This window comes from Oryctolagus cuniculus, chromosome 12 (genome assembly GCF_964237555.1).
Source record: "Oryctolagus cuniculus chromosome 12, mOryCun1.1, whole genome shotgun sequence".
Taxonomy (NCBI): Eukaryota; Metazoa; Chordata; class Mammalia; order Lagomorpha; family Leporidae; genus Oryctolagus; species Oryctolagus cuniculus.
In genome coordinates this window covers 110,010,985-110,034,756 of record NC_091443.1, presented here as the reverse complement: position 1 = coordinate 110,034,756, position 23,772 = coordinate 110,010,985, and the positions used below count along the sequence as shown (strand labels likewise).

Genomic DNA, 23,772 nt, shown 5'->3' with positions numbered 1-23,772 from the left:
TGGACCGGGGTTGGTCTGGGCCAAAGCTGGGAGCTGCCTCCCATTAGCAGGAAGCTGGAGTCAGGAGCCAGAGCTGGGATCCAGCCCCTAGCAGTTTGATGTGGAATGTGGGCGCCTTAACCGCTGGGCTAACACCCCCCTCTGTTGACACTCCGTAATGCTAATCACCCCATAAACCCCATAGTCTGATTGCTTTCTGCCCGCTTAATGTTTCACATGGGCTCTGTACGCAAGCCACAGCAGAGCGTTTGGCAAGTTGAGCCCCTCAGCGGGTAGCCCCGGCCTCTCTCCCTGCCCAGATGAGAACCACTTAGCCTCACCTAAAGCTTTCGCCTTCGACTAAAGCTTTTCCTCTCACTCTGGTGACCATTCCTCCGCCACCCACCCCCAGCCTGGCAGCGTGCTTCCTCCTGCTTGAGGCCAGCTCTTGTGTTCACCCTGTGGATCTCATTGTCCCGTCTTCCTGAGGCCTGTACTTGCCGGGACTCTCTCTCCGTGTGGCTGTCTCCCCCTCCTTTGGTGCGGCCCTGCGGCATTACGTGTGTGCAGACTTCTTGCATCTGAGCCATGATGATCACAACTCGCCCTCTCCTGCGTGTTTCTGCCAAGGAACCTCTTCCCCTTACCCACACAATCCCTTGAATCCAGTTGTCCCTTGAATCCACAGGGGATGGCTTCATGGCTCCCTGGCCCCACAGAATCCAAAATCTGCCGGTGTTCAGTGCTCTCTCAACTGACAGCTGTGGCCAGCACCGTGGCTCACTTGGCTAATCCACTGCCTGCAGCGCCGGCATCCCATATGGGTGCCGGATTCTGTCCCGGTTGCCCCTCTTCCAGGCCAGCTCTCTGCTGTGGCCCGGGAGTGCAGTGGAGGATGGCCCAGGTGCTTGGGCCCTGCACCCGCATGGGAGACCAGGAGAGGCACCAGGCTCCTGGTTTCGGATTGGCGCAGCGTGCCGGCTGCAGCAACCATTGTGGGATGAACCAACGGCAAAGGAAGACCTTTCTCTCTGACTCTCTCTCTCACTGTCCACTCTGCCTGTCAAAAAAAAAAAAAAAAAAACACAACAACAACAACAACAACAACCTGACAGCTTTTGCAAAGAACGTGCACATTGTCCTGTATCCACTAACCATCCTAGACTGCTTGTAACACTGAACGTGGTGTAAGTCATCTGTAAACAGTTGTGTTGTTCAGAGAATAATGACAAGAAAAAGGCCTGTACATGTTCAGCGCAGATACAGGGTTGTTTTTGTTTTTTTTTTTTATTTGAAAGAGTTACACAGAGCAGAGGTGGAGAGAGAGGTCTTCCATCCGATGGTTCACTCCCCAGTTGGCCCCAACGGCCAGAGCTGTGCCATTCTGAAGCCAGGAGCAAGGAATTTCCTCCGGGTCTCCCATGCGGGTGCAGGGGCCCAAGGACTTGGGCCATCTTCCACTCTTTTCCCAGGCCACAGCAGAGAGCTGCATGGGAAGTGGAGCAGCCGGGTCTCGAACCAGCACCCATATGGGATGCCAAGCGCTTCAGGCCAGGGTGTTAACCTGCTGCACCACAGCGCCGGCCCCAAAGCTACAGTTTTTTTTTACTTTTTTTCTTTTTTTTTTTTTTTTTTTTTTTTGACAGGCAGAGTGGACAGTGAGAGAGAGAGACAGAGAGAAAGGTCTTCCTTTGCCATTGGTTCACCCTCCAATGGCCGCCGCGGCCGGCGCACTGCGCTGATCCAATGGCAGGAGCCAGGAGCCAGGTGCTTCTCCTGGTCTCCCATGGGGTGCAGGGCCCAAGCACCTGGGCCATTCTCCACTGCACTCCCTGGCCACAGCAGAGAGCTGGCCTGGAAGAGGGGCAACCGGGACAGAATCCGGCGCCCCAACCGGGACTAGAACCTGGTGTGCCGGCGCCGCTAGGCGGAGGATTAGCCTAGTGAGCTGCGGCGCCGGCCCAAAAGCTACAGTTTTTAAAATCTGTATTTCATTTGAAAGGCAGAGACAGTGTTCCCATCTGCTGGTTCGCTCCCCAAATGCCCGCAACAGTTGAGGCAGACCCAGAACTCAGCAAGGGTCTCCCGTGTGGGTGGCAGGGACCCAAGTCCTTGAGCCGTCACCTGCTGCCTCCCGGGGTGCTCATTAGGAAGCAGGAATCAGAAGCAGAGGGCTCTGATCTGTGATGCAGACACCCCAACCGGCCTCTTAACTGCCGAATGCCTGCCCCAGACGTCATCTTGGTTTTTAATACTGTTGCTCCGTGGTTGGTTGGATCCGCAGGTGTGGGACTCCCAGATTGAAAGGGCCGACTCCTTGTTGACACTCAGCTTGTCGCCTGCCTCACCGCCCACACGTGCTTTAGAACCTGCACTTCCCGGCTCACCAGGGTGGCTCTCCACTGACCTCTGTCCTGCTGGAGCCGAGGGCCGTTTTCAGTCTCCCCTGGGTCCCTGAACAGTGAGCACACAGCCGGCCTCTCCCGCTTTCCGAAGCGTTCTCTTCTCTCAGATCCCGAGGCCGCATGTTCCCTTGCACAGCCCCGGCCTCAGATGTGCATCTTCCTGGCCTCGCCCTCTTCTCCTGGGCTCCCCCACCAGGGGACCCCCTGCTCGCCCAGGGCTCCTCCTGTGTGTCTGTCTCTGGCCACGGCCTCCCCGTTCTGTGTGCCAGGCTGTGCACCCAGGCACTGCCTCTGTGGCTCTTTACTATTTCAGGGGCACTTCAGACTCCCTGTATCCAAAACCAGGATTCACAGTTTCTGGTCCGACTAGTCTCTGCCCCATTCTTCCCTGTGTCAGCGGCTTAAACCCAGAACCCTGGCATCATCTCCTACCCTGCTTTTTCTTCTACCGCACCCCATTCTGCATGCACTGATTGAGCACGCTCTGTTGTTTCTGCCTCCTCCTCCGTCCCCACGGCCCAGGTCCTGTCTGTTCCAGCTCAGTTACTACCACGGCATGCTGGCTCTTCTCCCACCACACACGTTTAAAAAAAAATTAATGTGTGTGTGTATATATATATGTGTGTATATATATATTTTTTTTTATTTATTTGAAAGGCAGAGTTGGAGAGAGGGAGAGAGAGAGAGAGGCCTTCCATCCACTGGTTCACTCCCAAATGGCTGCACTGGCTGGGGCTGGGTCAGGCCGTAGCCAGAAGTCTGGAACTCCATCTGGGTCTCCCATGTTGGTGCCAGGGCCCAAGCACTCAGGTCATCTGCTGCTGCTTTCCCGGACACACTAGCAGGGAGCTGTATCAGAAGTGGAGCAGTGCCCGTATGGGATACTAGCTTGCCGGCAGCGGCTTACCCTGCTCTGCCACAGTGCTGGCCCCTGCTGCCCACTTTGGACAGAGCTGACCACTCTGTCCTGCCTGCAGCTTCCCATGCTTCTCATTGCTCACAAGGGAAGTCCCAGCTCTGGACATTGCTCCAAAGCTCTGTGTGGTCTGGCCCCTGATCCGATCCCCACACTATTTCATAGCGTCCTCTGTGGGGCTCACTGTTCCCCACCCCTCACCACACTCAGAGTCCCGGGGACCTGCACTGCCCTCCCCCTCACCACACTCAGAGTCCCGGGGTCCTGCTGCACTGCCCCCCCCTCACCACACTCAGAGTCCCGGGGACCTGCTGCACTGTACCCACCTCTCACCACGCTCAGAGTCCCGGGGACCTGCTGCACTGCGCCCCAACTCTCACCACGCTCAGAGTCCCGGGAACCTGCATTGCCCCACCTCTCACCACACTCAGAGTCCCGGGGACCTGCACTGCCCCCCCTCTCACCACGCTCAGAGTCCCGGGGACCTGCTGCACTGCGCCCCAACTCTCACCACACTCAGAGGCCCGGGGACCTGCATTGCCCCACCTCTCACCACGCTCAGAGTCCCGGGGACCTGCACTGCCCCCACCTCTCACCACACTCAGAGTCCCGGGGACCTGCACTGCCCCACCTCTCACCACGCTCAGAGTCCCGGGGACCTGCACTGCCCCCACCTCTCACCACGCTCAGAGTCCCGGGGACCTGCACTGCCCCCACCTCTCACCACACTCAGAGTCCCGGGGACCTGCACTGCCTCCACCTCTCACCACACTCAGAGTCCCAGGGACCTGCACTGCCCCCACCTCTCACCACACTCAGAGTCCCAGGGACCTGCACTGCCCCCACCTCTCACCACGCTCAGAGTCCCGGGGACCTGCACTGCCCCCACCTCTCACCACGCTCAGAGTCCCGGGGACCTGCACTGCCCCCACCTCTCACCACGCTCAGAGTCCCGGGGACCTGCACTGCACCCACCTCTCACCACGCTCAGAGTCCCGGGGACCTGCACTGCCCCCACCTCTCACCACGCTCAGAGTCCCGGGGACCTGCACTGCCCCCACCTCTCACCACGCTCAGAGTCCCGGGGACCTGCACTGCGCCCACCTCTCACCACGCTCAGAGTCCCGGGGACCTGCACTGCCCCCACCTCTCACCACGCTCAGAGTCCTGGGGACCGGCACTGCCCCACCTCTCACCATGCTCAGAGTCCTAGGGACCTGTACTGCACCCACCTCTCACCACACTCAGAGTCCCGGGGACCTGCACTGCGCCCACCTCTCACCACGCTCAGAGTCCCAGGGACATGCTGCACTGCCCCCACCTCTCACCACGCTCAGAGTCCCGGGGACCTGCACTGCACCCACCTCTCACCACGCTCAGAGTCCCGGGGACCTGCACTGCACCCACCTCTCACCACGCTCAGAGTCCCGGGGACCTGCACTGCCCCACCTCTCACCACGCTCAGAGTCCCGGGGACCTGCACTGCGCCCACCTCTTACCCCGCTCAGAGGCCCGAGGACCTGCACTGCGCCCACCTCTCACCACACTCAGAGTCCCGGGGACCTGCACTGCGCCCACCTCTCACCACGCTCAGAGGCCCGGGGACATGCTGCACTGCCCCCACCTCTCACCACGCTCAGAGGCCCGGGGACATGCTGCACTGCTGCTGTTTCAGGGCTTTGCCGTGAGCTGATTTTGCACTGGGATATGTGCAAAATATGTGGCTTCTTTTGTCTCTGCTTAAATACCCCGCTTCTCCCAGATATTTCTGTCGACCTTAGGGCTGGTTTTTCAGAGGTTATCCTAACACACTGGTGTCCATTAAGGTCAGAGCATTTTATTTATTTATTTTAAAGATTTACTTATTTATTTGAAAGAGATGGAGAGAGAGGGAGAACCTTCTGTCTGCTGGTTCATTCCCAGATGGCTGCAACAGCCAGAGTTGGACCAGGCTGAAGCCAAGAGCCAGGAGCTTCCTCCAGGGCTCCCACGTGGGTGCAGGGGCCCAAGCACTTGACCTTCTTCCACTGCTTTCTCAGGTGCATTGGCAGGGGGCTGGATTGGAAGTAGAGCAGCCCAGACTCAAACCAGCGCCCATATGTGATGCCAGCACTGCAGGCAGAGGCTTAACCCGCTGTGCTACAGCGCTGGCCCCAGAGCGTTTTAGAACAATCATTCAGTGTCTGTCTTCCTCACCAAAAGTACCAAGGGCTGCGTAGCCTAACACGCTTGGTGAGACGACAGCTGGAGAAGCAGGTGCTGCCGTCACGCCCTGACAGCCCAGCTGGGGTCCTGGTCTGGTCAGAGAGGTCAGTCCTCTTTCTCAAGCCCCAGAACACACCTCTGCTCCGGGGCTGTGCTGCTGCTCCCTGGGAACTGCTAAGGGACCTTCCACGGGAGACGTCAGCCTCTTCACACGCCAAGTAGTCACAGCTGCTTTGGCAACGCCCTGGTGCGGGCTCCTCAACTGGGCTGGAGGGGGCTACGGGTGCTCGTCCCAGACACTGGGGTGGAGGGAGGGGCTGTGGGTGCCCTTCCCAGACACTGGGGTGGAGGGACTGTGGGTGCCCTTCCCAGACACTGGGGTGGAGGGAGGGGCTACGGGTGCTCGTCCCAGACACTGGGGTGGAGGGGCTGTGGGTGCCCTTCCCAGACACTGGGGTGGAGGGAGCTGTGGGTGCCCTTCCCAGACACTGGGGTGGAGGGAGCTGTGGGTGCCCTTCCCAGACACTGGGGTGGAGGGAGCTGTGGGTGCCCTTCCCAGACACTGGGGTGGGGGGAGGGGCTGTGGGTGCCCTTCCCAGACACTGGGGTGGGGGGAGGGGCTGTGGGTGCCCTTCCCAGACACTGGGGTGGGGGGAGGGGCTGTGGGTGCTCGTCCCAGACACTGGGGTGGAGGGAGGGGCTGTGGGTGCCCTTCCCAGACACTGGGGTGGAGGGGCTGTGGGTGCCCTTCCCAGACACTGGGGTGGAGGGAGCTGTGGGTGCCCTTCCCAGACACTGGGGTGGAGGGAGGGGCTGTGGGTGCTCTCCCAGACACTGGGGTGGGGGGAGGGGCTGTGGGTGCCCTTCCCAGACACTGGGGTGGAGGGAGGGAGCTGTGGGTGCCCTTCCCAGACACTGGGGTGGAGGGAGGGGCTGTGGGTGCCCTTCCCAGACACTGGGGTGGAGGGAGGGGCTGTGGGTGCCCTTCCCAGACACTGGGGTGGAGGGGGCTGTGGGTGCTCTCCCAGACACTGGGGTGGGGGGAGGGGCTGTGGGTGCCCTTCCCAGACACTGGGGTGGAGGGAGGGGCTGTGGGTGCTCTCCCAGACACTGGGGTGGGGGGAGGGGCTGTGGGTGCCCTTCCCAGACACTGGGGTGGAGGGAGGGAGCTGTGGGTGCCCTTCCCAGACACTGGGGTGGAGGGAGGGGCTGTGGGTGCCCTTCCCAGACACTGGGGTGGAGGGAGGGGCTGTGGGTGCCCTTCCCAGACACTGGGGTGGAGGGAGGGAGCTGTGGGTGCCCTTCCCAGACACTGGGGTGGAGGGAGGGAGCTGTGGGTGCCCTTCCCAGACACTGGGGTGGAGGGAGGAGCTGTGGGTGCCCTTCCCAGACACTGGGGTGGGGGGGCTGTGGGTGCTCGTCCCAGACACTGGGGTGGAGGGGGCTGTGGGTGCCCTTCCCAGACACTGGGGTGGAGGGAGCTGTGGGTGCCCTTCCCAGACACTGGGGTGGAGGGAGGGGCTGTGGGTGCCCTTCCCAGACACTGGGGTGGAGGGGGCTGTGGGTGCCCTTCCCAGACACTGGGGTGGGGGGAGGGGCTGTGGGTGCCCTTCCCAGACACTGGGGTGGGGGGAGGGGCTGTGGGTGCCCTTCCCAGACACTGGGGTGGAGGGGGCTGTGGGTGCCCTTCCCAGACACTGGGGTGGGGGGAGGGGCTGTGGGTGCCCTTCCCAGACACTGGGGTGGGGGGAGGGGCTGTGGGTGCCCTTCCCAGACACTGGGGTGGAGGGAGGGGCTGTGGGTGCCCTTCCCAGACACTGGGGTGGAGGGAGGGGCTGTGGGTGCCCTTCCCAGACACTGGGGTGGGGGGAGGGGCTGTGGGTGCCCTTCCCAGACACTGGGGTGGGGGGAGGGGCTGTGGGTGCCCTTCCCAGACACTGGGGTGGAGGGGGCTGTGGGTGCTCTTCCCAGACACTGGGGTGGAGGGAGGGGCTGTGGGTGCCCTTCCCAGACACTGGGGTGGGGGGAGGGGCTGTGGGTGCCCTTCCCAGACACTGGGGTGGAGGGAGGGAGCTGTGGGTGCCCTTCCCAGACACTGGGGTGGGGGGAGGGGCTGTGGGTGCCCTTCCCAGACACTGGGGTGGAGGGAGGGGCTGTGGGTGCCCTTCCCAGACACTGGGGTGGAGGGAGGGGCTGTGGGTGCCCTTCCCAGACACTGGGGTGGAGGGGGCTGTGGGTGCCCTTCCCAGACACTGGGGTGGGGGGAGGGGCTGTGGGTGCCCTTCCCAGACACTGGGGTGGGGGGAGGGGCTGTGGGTGCCCTTCCCAGACACTGGGGTGGAGGGAGGGGCTGTGGGTGCCCTTCCCAGACACTGGGGTGGAGGGAGGGGCTGTGGGTGCCCTTCCCAGACACTGGGGTGGGGGGAGGGGCTGTGGGTGCCCTTCCCAGACACTGGGGTGGAGGGGGCTGTGGGTGCTCTTCCCAGACACTGGGGTGGAGGGAGGGGCTGTGGGTGCCCTTCCCAGACACTGGGGTGGGGGGAGGGGCTGTGGGTGCCCTTCCCAGACACTGGGGTGGGGGGAGGGGCTGTGGGTGCCCTTCCCAGACACTGGGGTGGGGGGAGGGGCTGTGGGTGCCCTTCCCAGACACTGGGGTGGGGGGAGGGGCTGTGGGTGCCCTTCCCAGACACTGGGGTGGGGGGAGGGGCTGTGGGTGCCCTTCCCAGACACTGGGGTGGAGGGGGCTGTGGGTGCCCTTCCCAGACACTGGGGTGGGGGGAGGAGCTGTGGGTGCTCTCCCAGACACTGGGGTGGAGGGAGGGGCTGTGGGTGCCCTTCCCAGACACTGGGGTGGAGGGAGGGAGCTATGGGTGCCCTTCCCAGACACTGGGGTGGGGGGAGGGGCTGTGGGTGCCCTTCCCAGACACTGGGGTGGAGGGAGGGAGCTGTGGGTGCCCTTCCCAGACACTGGGGTGGGGGGAGGGGCTGTGGGTGCCCTTCCCAGACACTGGGGTGGGGGGAGGGGCTGTGGGTGCCCTTCCCAGACACTGGGGTGGAGGGAGGGAGCTGTGGGTGCTCTTCCCAGACACTGGGGTGGGGGGAGGAGCTGTGGGTGCCCTTCCCAGACACTGGGGTGGGGGGAGGAGCTGTAGGTGCCCTTCCCAGACACGGGGGTGGAGGGAGCTGTGGGTGCCCTTCCCAGACACTGGGGTGGAGGGAGGGGCTGTGGGTGCTCGTCCCAGACACTGGGGTGGGGGGAGGGGCTGTGGGTGCCCTTCCCAGACACTGGGGTGGAGGGGGCTGTGGGTGCTCGTCCCAGACACTGGGGTGGGGGGAGGGGCTGTGGGTGCCCTTCCCAGACACTGGGGTGGAGGGAGCTGTGGGTGCCCTTCCCAGACACTGGGGTGGAGGGAGGGGCTGTGGGTGCTCTCCCAGACACTGGGGTGGGGGGAGGGAGCTGTGGGTGCCCTTCCCAGACACTGGGGTGGGGGGAGGGGCTGTGGGTGCCCTTCCCAGACACTGGGGTGGAGGGAGGGAGCTGTGGGTGCTCTCCCAGACACTGGGGTGGGGGGAGGGGCTGTGGGTGCCCTTCCCAGACACTGGGGTGGAGGGAGGGAGCTGTGGGTGCTCTTCCCAGACACTGGGGGGGAGGGGCTGTGGGTGCCCTTCCCAGACACTGGGGTGGAGGGAGGGAGCTGTGGGTGCCCTTCCCAGACACTGGGGTGGAGGGAGGGGCTGTGGGTGCCCTTCCCAGACACTGGGGTGGAGGGGGCTGTGGGTGCCCTTCCCAGACACTGGGGTGGAGGGAGGGAGCTGTGGGTGCCCTTCCCAGACACTGGGGTGGAGGGAGGGGCTGTGGGTGCTCTCCCAGACACTGGGGTGGGGGGAGGGGCTGTGGGTGCCCTTCCCAGACACTGGGGTGGAGGGAGGGGCTGTGGGTGCCCTTCCCAGACACTGGGGTGGGGGGGCTGTGGGTGCCCTTCCCAGACACTGGGGTGGGGGGAGGGGCTGTGGGTGCCCTTCCCAGACACTGGGGTGGGGGGGCTGTGGGTGCTCGTCCCAGAAGTGAGTTTCTTGCCGCTGGTTTTTGGTTTTGGTCTTGGTACTGGTTTTTCATTTCTGCCTGTGTTTGAGCACCTTGCAGAGAGGCACCCGTACTCCGCCGATCCTTCCTGACAAATACGTTCAGAAAATAATGGCGATCTCTTCCCTCCGTGCCTAGGAAACGCGCTGCCTGCAAATCCGTGAACGGCTCCCACAAGTACAAAGGGAACGCCAAGGACGTGAAGCCCCCGGACCTGTGGATCCACCACGAAAGGCTGGAGCTGAAGCCCATCGCCAAGTCTCCAGACCCCAACCCCATCATGACGGACACGCCGATTCCTCGGCACTCGCAGGACACCACGCCGGCGGGCACGTCCTCGGACGGCAGCACCCACCAGAGGCGGAATTCCTACCGAGGTAGCCTGCCCGGGGCACGCCTCCCCACATGCCCGTGACTCCTCCACAGGGAAGGAAGCTGTAGAGAAATGGGTCAGCGCTGTAGGAGGGACCGCTGGGTCTCTCACTAGGCCTCCCCTCAGCGTTCGACGGCTGGGCTTCTGTCGTGTGTTGCCAAGAGTGCTCGTTGGGACGCCCCCGCTCACAGACGGTGCACCGACGCGTGGCGTGGGCGGCGGTAGTCACCCGTGCTCTCAGTGGGATTTCTAGGAGGCGGAATATCCTCGTCTCAGCCGCGGCGTTTGTGGGCCCTGAGCCCCCCAAGAGAGGTTGCCGCTGAGCTGCTGAGCGGCCCAGGGCACACACTGTGGCTGACCTCTGTGTTCGATGTCTAGGGCACGAGTCAGAGGACAGCATGTCTACACTGGCTGGAAGGCGGAGCATGAGACCAAAAATGATGATGCCGTTTGACTCCCAGCCGCCCCAGCGTAAGTAGAAGCTTCCCCCGGCCCATGTGCTGTCTTCCCGTCACTGGGGAGCCGCTGTGAGGGGTCCCTGTGACCCCACTGGGTCCCAGCACAAGACATGGGCCTGGCAGGGCTGTGGCCCCGGAAGGAGGAGCAGCAGGCAGTTGCCATGCTTTGCCGTGGTACTCTTGACCAGTGTTTGCACATCATGGCAGATAAGCGAAAAACCCATTTCCGCAGTCTGGCCTGGGGCACAGCACCCCTGCCAGAGGGGCCGAGGCGGCCAGGTGTCACAGGTGTGCAGGTGCGTGCGCACTGCAGCACGAGGCTCTCGGAGCAGCCTGTGCCGGCCTTGTGCTAATAAGCGTCAGAGTCACTGAGCTCCCTCTGACACCAGCCAGAAGTCAAAATGAGTTCCATATCATGGCTGGAAACCAAAAACCCGGGGACAAACCAGTTCTTTTTTTTTTTTTTTTTTTTTTCTTCTCCCTGAACTACTGAGTGCTCATCCCTGTTCCTGCTTCCCAGAGACGCACTCAGACTTGTGCGGCGTCTCTGTCGGCGAAAGAGAAGTTTAGATGGCCACAGGTGTCCCTCACATGGGGAGGGTGCCCGGGCACCCCACACTTGGGAAAGCCCTCTTGCGCCCCTTGAGGGGAGCCCCCCAGCATGCAGATGTCTCCCATGCCGCCACTCCCCGACACACAGCACATCAGCTGCTCCCGCCACACACACACACACACACACACACACACCATGTAAGCCGTCCCCACACACACACACAACACAGACACAACACGGAAGCTAATCCCACCACACAGAAGGCGCCTGGTTATAAAGCTTGGCATGCAGAGTTAGGCCCTGTTCAGTAGTAGGTGGTTTCTCACAGAGTGGCTTACTTACGTGTGGGGTCTGTGAGGAGAGAAAGGCCTTGGCCGACAGCCCCGTGGGGAGAAACTACTGTTTCCCTCTTGTACGGGGAGGTGTGGGCGGGGGCAACCAGCTTGAAAGCCACAAATGCGCAAGGAAATGAACCCATCCAGGGCGTTTGTAATAGAATGCTAGCTTGACTGCTTGCGTTTTTGTTTTGTTTTGTTTTTTGAAACTTGAGTTCCTGCCTAAATTGGCTTGTTTTTAAACTTGTAAAGTTTGACTCCCTCTTCTATAGAGATGCATTAAGGACAGAAGGTCAGTTGTTCTAGTTGAGCTCCTTGATTTTTGGTGCCGGGGAAGCACAGCTCGTGAGTAGTGACGTTACGCCACAGCTCGACAGCAGGGTGGGTGCTCGGTGAAGTCTCGTGATTCAGAACCTGAGCCCCGGTGCCCGGAGTGCACGCTTGCACCCTTTAGGTTTGGAGACTTCCTTTCCAACACCCACGTGGCTACGGGCCTTTTTCAGAACGCTGGGGTCTCCTGCGTTCTGGGTCCTGGCATGAGACCGGAGCCGGGCACCCACCGTCCAAGACGGCCCGGCTCAAAGGGCCTGCTCAGAGCTAGCAGCTCTTGTTGCCGCCTGTGTTCCAGGGGGCCACACTGATGTTGTTTTCATTTCTTTTTAACTATTCAGAAAGACTTCTTGCCGGCCAGGGACCTCCTGAGAGCCGTGGGCCCTGGGCAGAGGAGGGGCAGGCCCTAGCTCAGCCGTGCCACCTGCCTGCTTGTGTGTGGCCAGGACAGCTCAGGGCTGGGACTTGCTCCACGCAGGGCGCCGACTGTCCCTGCAGACAGAGGCGTTCAGGAGGCTCCCTTGCTTAAAGAGACGTCTCCCGTTCCTGGCGTGCGCCCGGCCTGTGTGCCTGTCTGGGAGTTTAAACCTTCGTGTCCACAGCTGCTCCCAAACTCCGGGCTTCTGACTTTGTTTCCTTCTCTGGGGTAGACAATGGACCCTCGTGAAAGAGGTGTTCCGTGTTCCCCAAAAGTCACATGGAGTCTCTGTATGAAAGTCTGTATTTAGCTAAATGCACTAGATGGAGTCCTTAGCCAGTACATGGTAAGGAAAGAAAAAGTTAGTAAAGATACCATTTTGTCATCATATAAATTGTATTTATTTGTTCATTTATTTTGAGTGGAAGAGATCTCCCATTCACTGGTTCACTGCCCAAACGTCTGGAACAGCCGGTGTTGGGCCAGGCTGGAGCCAGGAGTCGAGAACGCCATCTGGGTCTCCCACGAGGCGAGGGCCCGACTGCTTGAGCCATCACCTGCTCCCTCCCAGGGTGCATATCAGCAGGAAGCTGGGCAGGAGAGTGGAGCCAGGCCTTGACCCTAGAGGAGAGTGGAGCCAGGCCTTGACCCTAGGCTCTCCAGCATGGGGCGGGGGTGTCCCCAGTGGTGACCCCACTGCTGTCCACACACCTGCCCCTGACGTGATTTTAGAATGCAGGTGGGTGTGCCTCAGACCCAGGCTGGGAGCAGTGAGACTGCCACAGTCCTGGCGTTCACACTTTTAGTACCAGGTTGGACCACGTAGTTACATTTCATTTGCCTTCCCTTTTGAGATACGAAATCCGGTCAAAGAGCTACTCGTTTATGTGGTGTGAAACCCATAGCATGACTTTCAGCAAATTAAAAAAAACAAAACCAGAATGGATCAGGAGTCATGTACTCCAGGCTCATGCTGGGGGAGACGGATTTCTATCGCTTTAGCGGGACAAAAAATAATAGAATCCGAAGCCATTATTTGTGACATATTCAAGCAGCTGTTCTTAATAACTCGGGTAATCTGTGTTTGTAATGTAAGAATCGCAAATACAGGTAGGCCAGAAGAAAATACTCTTCTGATCCTGATTGTCCCTCCAACGGAACAACCACTGTTAGCGTCAGCATTTGCCCGTGGCCCTCTGACTTTTTTTTTCCACGTGTATGGACACGTGCACAGAGTGGTGCTCATTCTGGGAAGCCCGTGTGTAATGGGTGGCTGCGTGTCCAGACCGCAGAAAGCCGTGGTGTGGGGGGCTGGGTGGGAGGGTGGGTGGCTTTGTTCTGAAGCTGAACTGTGTGTGTCGGTGCAGTGTGTTAAGCCTCTCTCTGTCTTGTGTTCATTCACAGCCGTGATTAGTGCTCATCCCATCCATTCCCTCGATAACCCTCACCATCATTTCCACTCCAGCAGCCTCGCTTCCGCAGCCCGCAGCCACCTCCACCACCCAGGCAGCCCATGGCCCGTGGCCACATCCATGTCCCTTTCAGACAGGGCCAATTCCACAGGTGAGAGCTGAGGGTCGAGCCAGGTGGAGAACCTTCCGCAGGAGTCGGCAGGTGCTCGTGGGAAGGGCCTGCCCTCCTGAGAAGAGGGGTCCGGAACTTTTCTCAGTGTGACTGGCGTGTCATGCATTTGTGTGTGACTCGCTCAGGTGTGTGTCGGGAGATCCGCCCCGTCTTCCTCCCTGAGTTCTGAGTGCTCGGTGCAGGTGCCCTGCTGGCCGGGCAGCAGTCACTGACGCCCTCAGCACCTCGTGTTCCGAAGCTTGCCTCTCAGTTCAGCCGCTTTGTTTCTAACATCTATTTCTTCATGATCCCCTAACACGAAAGGAAAACTCTCCCGGGTGATCTCCAGGCACCAGCGGCGACCTCAGCCCTGCAGTCACCCTGGCAGTGGGAGGGTCACTAGGATGCCCCCGGGCACAGGACACCTGCCGTGGAGCACGGCAGGAGTGTCAGGGAGTGAGGCCGCAGTGACCCTGTGCGGCAAACCTGGAGGGCGTGCACAGATAGGAGGTTGCAGTTAAAGAGGACGCAGGCACTCAGGCCCTGTTCGCTTATGCGGAGAAGCAGCCTTGCCAGGCAGTGTGAGGGGAAGAGGAAGGTAAGGGGCGAACGCAGCGAATACGCTTGACCCACATGATTGCAATCAGTTCACACTGTGCCGTTCTGTTTCTCTGTCACTGGAAACCACCTGCTGCCAGTTACTCTGTCACTGTAGAGCTAGGTTTGGGGGTTCCGGAAAGTGAGGGAATCTCAAGTCAGTTCCGTTTTAAAAGACGCTCAAATCGTCATGCTGAAGGATTGGTCACATCCCCTCACTTAAATGTTTGGGCGTTTGTAAATGTTTATTTTTCATCTACTTGAAAGGCAGGGAGACAGATATCTTCCATCTGCTGGTGTGCTCCTCAGATGCCAGCAGCAGCCAGTGCTAGGCCAGGCCAAAGCCAGGAGCCAGGAACTCCGTCCAGTCTCCAGCGGGGGTGGCAGGGGCTCAAGTACTTGAGCGTTACCTGCTGCCACATGGGCTAGATCAGCTGGGTGGGAAGTAGATGGGAAGTAGAGTAGCGGGGACTCAACTCGGCGCTCGGAGTTACAGGTGTCCCAGGCTGTGACGCTGCCTCCACTCCCAGCGTCCTCTGCTTCCCAAGCCCTCACCTGCTGGAACTCAGGTCTGAATCAGGCATTCGCACGACCTCCCCCCGGGTCTGGGCTTGGGGCCTCCTCTAGGGAAGTGATGCACCCAGGAGGGACCCTTCCGCCAGCAGCAGGAGGGACAGTCTGTCCCCCGCCCCACCCTGCCCATGGTCTCAGAACACAGCACCAGCGGCTACCTCCCAGATCTGCTCTTAGGTGTTCTGCCCAATCTGTTCATCTGGTTTTTTTTTTTTTTTAAGGTTTGTTTATTTAAAAGACAGAGTGACAAAGAAGGAAAGAGAGCCTTTTTTTTTTTTTTAAAGAATTGTTTTGTTTTGTTTGAAAGTCAGAGTTACATAGAGAGAGCAGAGGCAGAGAGAGAGAGACAGGTCCTCCATCCACTGGTTCACTCCCCAGTTGGCCACAGTGGCTGGAGCTGTGCTGATCTAAAGACAGGAGCCAACCCATCTACCACTTTCCCAGGCCACAGCAGAGAGCTGGATCGGAAGTGGAGCAGCTGGGACCCAAACCCATATGGGATGCTGGCACTGCAGGCTGCGGCCTCACCTGCTACGCCACAGCGCCAGCCCCAAGAGAAATTTTTCATCCCTTGGTTCGCTTCCCAGATGCATGCAAAAACCAGGACTAGGGGAGCCAAGAACTCCCTCTGGGTCTCCCACGTGGGTGCCGGGGCCTGAGTAGTTGGCCATCATCTATTCTCTCCCAGATGCATTAGCAGGAAACTAGATGCAAAGTGGAGTAGCCGGGACTTGAACCCGCAGTCAGACACGGGATGCAGGAGCCCCAAGGAGGGGACTCAGCCTGCTGCACCACAGCGTCCGCCCTTGTTTCTCCAGTTTTAAGGCCAAGGAGCCCCACAAACTAGGATAGGGGCTGCTCCGGCCAGTGGCAGGCTCTCCTGAGCGGAGCAGGCCCTCCTTGCTCTGCAGTGCTGGGCTGGGAGAAGCCCATTTCCCACCAAGCCCTCACCCACACAGGCTGGTGTTAGTAAAATCCCGCTCTGTGTGGAGCTAGGCAGAGAGCGGAGGAGGGAGAAGCTAACGGTTTGCAGTATAAACACACGGCTGCTTTGGGACCGCTGCCGTGGCACAGCACCAGCTTCCCGTGTGGGTGCCGGTGTGCGTCACAGCTGCTCCAGTTCCAGTGCAGCTCCCTGGTGACGTGCCTGCGAAAGCAGTGGAGGACGGCCAGAGTGCCTGGGCCCTCGCACCCACATGGGAGACCCGGATGGAGCTTGTGGCTCTTGGCTTTGGCCTGGCCTGCCCCAGCTGTTGTGGCCATGTGGGGAGTGAACCAGTGGGTGAAAGATTCTCTCTCTCTCTCTCTCTCTCTCTCTGCCCCATTCTCTCTCCCCCACTCACTCTCTCCCACTCTCTCTCTCCCACTCTCTCTCTTCTACTCTAACTCTACCTCTGCCTTTCAAATAAATAAAGTAAATCTTTAAAAAAAAAATGACTGGAGGAGATAAAAAGTGGAATTTCAGACCTGGACTCACTGAAGGCCTCAGAACGCAGGCCGAGGTCTGGAAGGACCCAAGTTCCTGCTGCTGGGTTCCCCAGCCTCCGCGAGCTGGAGCTCCGGGAGAGGCCACAGCCGTGGACTCAGCCTGTCAGGGCAGTCCCTGCTCTAGGGGCGTCCGCCTAGGAAGAGCGCTTCCCCTGCGTAGGAGCTGGCCAGTGGAGCTCGTGTTTCTGGAAGTAGGCCAGTGGTGGCCAGCGTAAGGAGCTCCCTCCCAGAGAATGCTGCCTGCCTGGTGCCCTGGGGAGCTGCTCCACCCGCAGCCCCGCCCCATGCAGCTGGCCTGGGCTCTGACTGGTGACAGCAGCCCCTTCCGCCTTCCTTCCCTTGTCCCACCATCTCTGCGGCCCTCAGGTGTTTATGCTCAAGGTGAGGGCCCGTGAGGCAGGCCAGGTAGGCCCTGCCCAGCGCTGACTTAGCATTCCTGCCAGCGCAGGCCGAGCGATCAGGGCGGGAGCCGACCTCCTTGCCCGCTGGCCCAGGATCACTCCGGGACCAGCAGATCCCCAGCCATGTTGAGGGCTGGGAAGTGGAGTCCCTGGCAGAGCCAGGCACACTTGGGAAGGAGGGGAGGCCTCATCCCAGGGACAGAGCCTCCAGCAAAGGAGGTGGCTACGGCCAGCATGGCAGTCCCCTCAGCCGTGGAGGTGGGGCAGGAGGCCGTCTCCTGCAGACGCCTCGTGTGCCGCTTCCTAAGGCTGAGGCCTGAGCACCAGCCGATGCCTCCTCGCTGGAGAGCCATCTGCCCACACGTCCCGGGCGGCGTTGAGCATGGCGGGCAGCGTAGCTGGGCGTGGGAGTTCTGCCGGCTGGTTCCACGTGGTGGGCCGGCTGCTTGCCCTCCCAGCGCCTGCTTTGTTGCCCTGGGGACTGCAGGGGCTGAGGCGGTAAAGCGTGGAGGAGGCGTGTGTGCCCTCCGGAGAGCTGGGTCAGTCGTGCCGTGGCAGCCGCACGCTGCCCTCTGCACACAGCTCGCAGAGTCCTCAGGAGACTAAGGGGTCGGTCTGTTTTGTAGATGAAGAAACCATCTCAAAGACTCAGTCCCTTTGCCAGATCCACTCGCTAGCTTGCCCGCATTGGAGCCAGGTCTGTCCAGCTCCAAAGCCGGGGCTTTTCCTGCCCCCACTGTCCGCCTCCGACCACTCTGGCCCCTCCTCGTAATCTGAGGCATGTCCTTCCTGAATCTCTCTCCGTTGGATTCATCTGCCCGTTTATTTCTCTGGGCCACAGCGCCCTACCTCTGACCTGAGCTTACTGCTCTGAGCAGACGCTGCGCTGTCGCCTGTCGGGTTCTCACTGGCACCCTCTGCTCTGGGACGGCCACACTGTCCCCAGCAGACACGCAGGGCCTGTAGCGCTGAACTGTGTGGCAGTCAGTGCCAGGCCTTGCTGGCAGGGCCAGCTCCAGTCACCCCCAGCCCCCCAGTGACCACACATCGGTGTCCATGAAAGGGCCAGTCTCTGAGTGAGAATTTTCATCTTGTATGCGTATTCATACCTTAACAGACAGTAGTCTGAGGATCTTTTCTCAAAATCAGTGAGGTGTGACCCCTTAGCTATGCAGGTGAGAACATAGGAGCAGCCAGGTTAGGACAGAACTGGACCCGTGAGATTGGTCCGTTCTTAGCCCTGGCCATGGTGCCAGCTCACGTGCCCGGTGCTTACTGAGCTGGCTGGGGGACCCCTAGTGGTAGCCAGCCCCGCCTCCGTGTGTCGTGGAGAACGCTGACGTTGGGCCCCTCCTGCCGCAGAGTCCGTGCGCAACACACCCAGCACCGACACCATGCCAGCCTCCTCGTCCCAGACGTGCTGTGCCGACCACCAGGACCCGGAAGGTGCTACCAGCTCCTCCTACTTGGCCAGCTCCCAAGAGGAGGATTCGGGCCAGGGTCTTCCCACGGCCCACGTCCGCCCTTCCCACCCGCTGAAGAGCTTCGCGGTGCCGGCAGTCCCGCCGCCGGGGCCCCCCACCTATGATCCCGCGTTGCCAAGCACACCGTTACTGTCCCAGCAAGGTGAGTGAGGGCACAGCACTGCGCAGGAGAGCCTCACGGTGTGGCGTGGCCCTGCGCCGGGGTCCGTGGGATCCCCTCTGGGAACACACGGACGGGGGGAGCACTTTCTGGGGGGCAGGAGCGGCCATCTGAATGGTGCTGTCCGAGCAGAACCCTTGCATTAGGCTGCAGGGGCCTGCGTGTGGGCCCCAGGTCCCCTGTGTCACCCACCCACCCAGCCCGTGTGGGTCCTGCAGGCTCGGGAGGGGCCGCCTGGACCCAGGGCTGGGGAGGCCTGAAGGAGCCTCAGCCAGGGAAGGCCACCTGGTGCGGGGAAGTCACTGGCCCAGCTCCAGGTGCAGGCAGCCCCGCCTCGCGTGCCTGTGTGCTCCTCCTCCCTGCTGCTGCCTCCCGGGACGGTTTGTTTCAGAGCGAGTCCGGGGTCTTCAGACTCCGTGGTGTCCAGAATCCCTAGATGTGAGAACATGGAAGATCTGCTCCTTGCGTGGGTTCTGTCTGTCGCTGACACTGAACCTGAGACCAGGAGGGGAAACGCTGGCCTGCAGAGCAATGGTCAGAAAAGGGAAGAACATTTCTGTGGCCTTGCTAGGCGGCTCAGACAGACTGAGAGAGCCATTGTCCTACTTCAGTAGCCTACTGAGCCACGGCGCCGGCCCTGAACGCTGCTTTAGATACTGAAAAATATCACGGCTGGCGCCGCGGCTCACTAGGCTAATTCTCCGCCTTGCCGGCGCTGGAACATCAGGTTCTAGTCCCGGTCGGGGCGCCGGATTCTGTCCCGGTTGCTCCTCTTCCAGGCCAGCTCTCTGCTGTGGCCAGGGAGTGCAGTGGAGGATGGCCCAGGTGCTTGGGCCCTGCACCCGCATGAGAGACCAGGAGAAGCACCTGGCTCCTGCCATCAGATCAGCGCGGAGCGCCGGCTGCAGCACACTGCCCTCGGCGGCCATTGGAGGGTGAACCAATGGCAAAGGAAGACCTTTCTCTCTGTCTCTCTCTCACTGTCCACTTTGCCTGTCAAAAAAAAATAAATAAATAAAGCAGCGTTCAGACACCCGCTGTCTGTGTAAGTGCAGGGAGGCCGGCAAGCCCAGGGTGGCGGCGGCAGGTACAAGCTTTTCAGTATTGCAGTTTTCTTGTAAAACATGAATTTCCCATTCACAAAATGAAAACACTGTATATTTTTGTCTTGAACTGACCGGCTGGCCTCAATCACTTTCCAGAAAATGCCTGAGCAGTTTCTTTGAGTGGTGGCATCCCGTGCTCGCCGCCACGTGCTCCTAGACGGAGTGCTCTGTGCCTGCTTCCCACGTTGTCATGCACAGGGCTGATGGCATGACAGACCATGTGTAGTGCTCCTCCTAGACATGGTCCCGTGTGAACCCACCGCCCCCCCACCCCCACCGCGCACCCTTTTTCTTTTCTTTTCTTTTCTTTTTTTTTAATTTATTTGAGAGGCAGAGCTACAGAGAGGCAGAGAGAGAGAGGTCTTCCATCCGCTGGTTCACTCCCCAGATGGCTACAACGGCCGGAGCTGATCCAGTCCAAAGCCAGGAGCTTCTTCCTGGTCTCCCACGTGGGTGCTGGGGCCCAAGGACTTGGGCCATCTTCTGCATTCCCAGGCCACAGCAGAAAACCAGATTGGAAGTGGAGCAGCCGGAACTTGAACTGGCGCCCATATGGGATCCACTGCGCCACAGCGCCGGCCCCAGTGAAACCCCTTTTCTTAGTGCCAGTGCAGTCCATGACTGCAGGTGGGGGCCCTGTTAGTCCTGCACCCTGCATGGAGGATGAAAATGTCCCCAGCATTCTCAGGAGAGGTGCCGTGTGCTCCTGGACATCCCGCAAGGGCCCGTGCTGTGCTCTGGCCTCCTGAGTGCCCGGCGGCCCTCCCTGCTCAGGACCGCTGCCCTGGGTGTGTGTGCCCCCACGCACCGCACGAGGCCTCGGCCTGGGCGGCCCCCGAGGCCTGACCGCGTCCTTCCCCCTCCCGTCCCCTCCCCCAGCTCTGAACCACCACCTTCACGCCGTGAAGACGGCCTCCATCGGGACTCTGGGAAGGAGCCGGCCTCCTATGCCCGTGGTGGTTCCCAGTGCCCCCGAGGTGCAGGAGACCACCCGGATGCTGGAAGACTCCGAGAGTGTAAGTCCCCACCACCCATGGGCTCACCTGTGGAGCCAGGATCTGTGCCGAGAAACCCCGTCTGCGGTATCTCAGGGCAGCCTCTTAGCTAGCACCCAGGACACCACGCGCACACAGCCCTCCTGCCCGCCCTCCTGTCTTGGGCGGAGCCGTCCACCTGTTCTCCCACCACCAGTCCCGCCCGTGCGTTTTCGGAACTGGAGGCTGGAGAAGGCGCTGGAGTGGCTGCTCTCGCAACAGCAGTCGCAGGCCCCCCGCTGCCCTCTCCACGTCCCAGCTGACACGTCTGCCTCGGCACTTCCGGGCACGAGATGCTGTGGAGGAGAGCTTGGGGCGCAGGCACCAGGGAGGCCTGTGCCGACACGGCAGGGGCCTGGACGTGGGCCTGGTGAGGCCGCTGTGACCCTGGGGAGCGTGCTGGGAGGAGGGGGTTGCGCCACGATCAGGGGCCAGAAGTGGATCTTAGTGCTGTGGGTGTGCCCTCCTACCCGCCCTCCCATGCCAGCCTGGGTACCTGCGGCCCAGTCGTCCGAGGCAGCCCACCTGCCCCCTGGGCCCCCGTCTCTCTGGGCTCTGCTTCTGGACAGCTCCGCAGAGCCTGCCCAGTGACGCTGTTCTCTCGTCCCTAGAGCTACGAACCAGATGAGCTGACCAAAGAGATGGCCCACCTGGAAGGACTCATGAAGGACCTGAACGCTATCACGACCGCGTGACGGCCCTCGCCAGGGCGCGGCTCGGAGCCCGGGTCAGAGGTCGTGGGCGGAGCCTTGGCAACGAGGACTTGTACAGAGCACGAGGGGCAGCACGGGACGTGGCTAGCGCAGAGCAGCGGGGCAGCCTCCGCGGGGGCCGGCTCCAGGCCTGGCCGCCGCCTTCCCTGGTCGGCCTGGAGGACGCCTTCCCTCTGCCTGCTGACACCCGCAGGACTGGGCACCATGGGCCAAAATTCTGTGTCCGGGGCAAAGGCGAGGAATGCAGCCTGCGTTTCTCTTTGCTCAGGCCGCGTCTCGGTGCTGTGACTGTCACCCGTGTGGCGTGTAGACATTGGCGTTCATGTATGATTGTATTTTATTTTACCTTCGAGAAAAGAGAAGCTATCGAAAACCCAAGGACGTCCGTGGTGTTCTCCGCAGTGGTTGGCATTTGACTGCTTATTCCAGTTCTGTATGGAAAGACTTTGACAGTGGGGTTGTTCCAAGGGGTGGGCTGGTTTTTGGTTGTTTTCTGTTTTTAAGCCGAGTCAGTGCATCCTCCGCCAGCTGTTAACCCATCCCTTGGAGGGGCGCAAATGTTGCGTTGCTGTTGGTAAACTGTTTCGTTATTTTTTTATCCTAATTATTAAAGCCTGTCTTTCTCCTCCACCACTGTGAGGCCGCAGAGCTGGCGGCGAAGCGCGGCTCCTCCGAGAAGGCTTGTTCCTTGCTTCCTGTGCAGTTTCGTGTTGGGGGCGGGTGGGGTGGGATGGGAGGCGGAGGCAGCCGCCCCGCCCCGGCTGGGCTGTGCTTTCTGTCGGGAGCCCGCAGAGGATGGACGCGTCGCGACGGGCTTTCCTGGCATGTCCCTCTCGGTTGTCGCCACATCGCAAGTGCAGTCTCATTTTGCATCTGGTTTAAAATCCTGCGTGCAATAGGGGGCTGGAGGTTGAGCCGCTTTTGAGCGCCCCCTCCTGGAGGTCAGAGTGAGGCGGGAGGGAGGCCCCTTCCTGCTGCCAGCGCTGGTCCCCCAGGGGAGGTGGAGGCTGAGGGGTGCACCCCCACCCTCTCACAGCCTGCTCCCTCCCCGCGGCGTTGAGAGCCTCGCTCTCCAGGGCGGGCGGCCGGCTCCAGCCACCGCTCAGCAGAGCCGGCAGTGAGGTGTGGCGGCTTCCCCGTGGGTGAAGCAGCCCCGGTACCCAAAGTGACACACAGGCCTGGCCTTCGGGAGGCTGCCTCTGGTCCCCGGGACGGCGTGCGGGGCTTAGAAGAAATCCGCGGCTCTGAGCACCCCCAGGGGCCTCGTGCAGGCCCCCGCCTTCGGACGCGGGTTCCCGGGGTCTCGTCACACCTCATTTTCTGCGAGGGGCACTCTTGTGTTTATTGCTTTGGGGCCATGAAGAGTGCGATGCCGGCGTCCTCACTGCACGCCCCCCGGTCCCGGATCCTGGAGACCCCGGGGCCGCAGCCCTGGAGCCACAGGCCTGCCCGGCGCCCACCTCGCCTCTGCCCAAAGAACACGCTCAGTATTGGAGGCGCCCCCTCCGTGCCCCCCACTGTTACCTCAGGGCCTCGGGACCTGGATACTGCCGCAGAGTGGGGGTGGGGCGGGGTGGGGGTGGGAACCTATTTTTAAATAACTGTTCAAAGCTGGGGATTTTTTTAAACTAAGAAAAAGGAAACCTATTCTGTATTGCACCTTTTCACAATTTAATACATTTTCTTAACATTTTCCTGTGACTTTTGGAACTAAACCATCGCGTGTCTTGTGCTGTCCCGGTCGGTCGCGCTGCCTCAGCCGCTGCCTGGGGGCCGCGGGGTCCTTGCCTCGCTGCCTGTGGACGGGGCGCGGGGCGTCGGGACGCGTTTCTATACACACTTGTTTGGCCTTTTCTGTAGTTGATGCTGTAAACTCTATGGCTTTTAAAAAAAGAGAGAATTTCATGTTTTTATTTAGTATTGGAAATCCAATACACTTTTTTTAATCCAGTCGAACTGTGGTCTGGTCAAAGAGTTATTTTCCTTTCTCCGAACCCTGGGCCTCTCTGGGTGACACCCCCGTCGTGAAGCCGGGTGTTCTAAGGGGGACACGGGGAGGAGGTCTCAGGAGGTGAACTGACCAACCCCCGCCCCCGGGATGAGCCCCGTCCCTGCCCCCAGCCTGTCGCCCTGAGGAACCAAGGCCACACCGGGCAGTGACGGGCAGCCCCCGTGCCAGGCGGTGAGCCCTGGGGCCTGGCCTTCCTGCTCGTGGCCCACCGCTCGTGGCCCACCGCCCGTGGCGCCGGACACTGGAGCAGGGGTCTGCAAGGAGACGCCACGCCTTCCCGAGCCCCCCACCCCCACCCCGCTGCCTTCACTCCCGGATGGCCGTGGGCGCAGCAGCTGCAGACCCTGCGAGGCTGGGCGGGAGCACGTGGGCGGTGCTCCGCTGTGGCCGCGCGCCCACCCTCCTGCAGCCCTGGGGGGAGGCTCCTCACAGGGCCCGCGTTTGTGCTTGTCCGTGTGAACCTCGCGGCACCAGGCTCCAGCCACAGAAGCCGCTCGGGAACAGCCACCCCCCCCTCCCCGAGTGCTCCTGGTCCCGCGGCCGTGCTGCCCCCTGCATCCCTAGGTGGAGCCCTTGGCTCGCATCT

The 23,772-nt window shown here is 61.1% G+C and overlaps 1 protein-coding gene across 14 annotated transcripts in view; it reads left to right on the top strand.

Moving 5' to 3' along the window:
• NEO1 (neogenin 1) overlaps positions 1–23,131 on the top strand; it is a 223,276-nt gene extending 200,145 nt beyond the window's left edge. For 10 of the 14 annotated variants that reach the window (XM_070054695.1, XM_070054691.1, XM_070054699.1 and 7 more), the window contains 6 exons: positions 9,728–9,966; positions 10,341–10,433; positions 13,461–13,619; positions 18,041–18,304; positions 20,308–20,444; positions 21,074–23,131. In XM_070054695.1, the coding sequence (XP_069910796.1) occupies positions 9,728–9,966; positions 10,341–10,433; positions 13,461–13,619; positions 18,041–18,304; positions 20,308–20,444; positions 21,074–21,157 (976 nt within the window). In that variant the 3' untranslated portion in view covers positions 21,158–23,131. The remainder of the gene's footprint in view (positions 1–9,727; positions 9,967–10,340; positions 10,434–13,460; positions 13,620–18,040; positions 18,305–20,307; positions 20,445–21,073) is intronic. The other 4 variants (XM_070054702.1, XM_070054703.1, XM_070054701.1 and 1 more) reach the window with 1 other exon arrangement.
• The last annotated feature ends 641 nt before the right edge of the window (positions 23,132–23,772 follow it).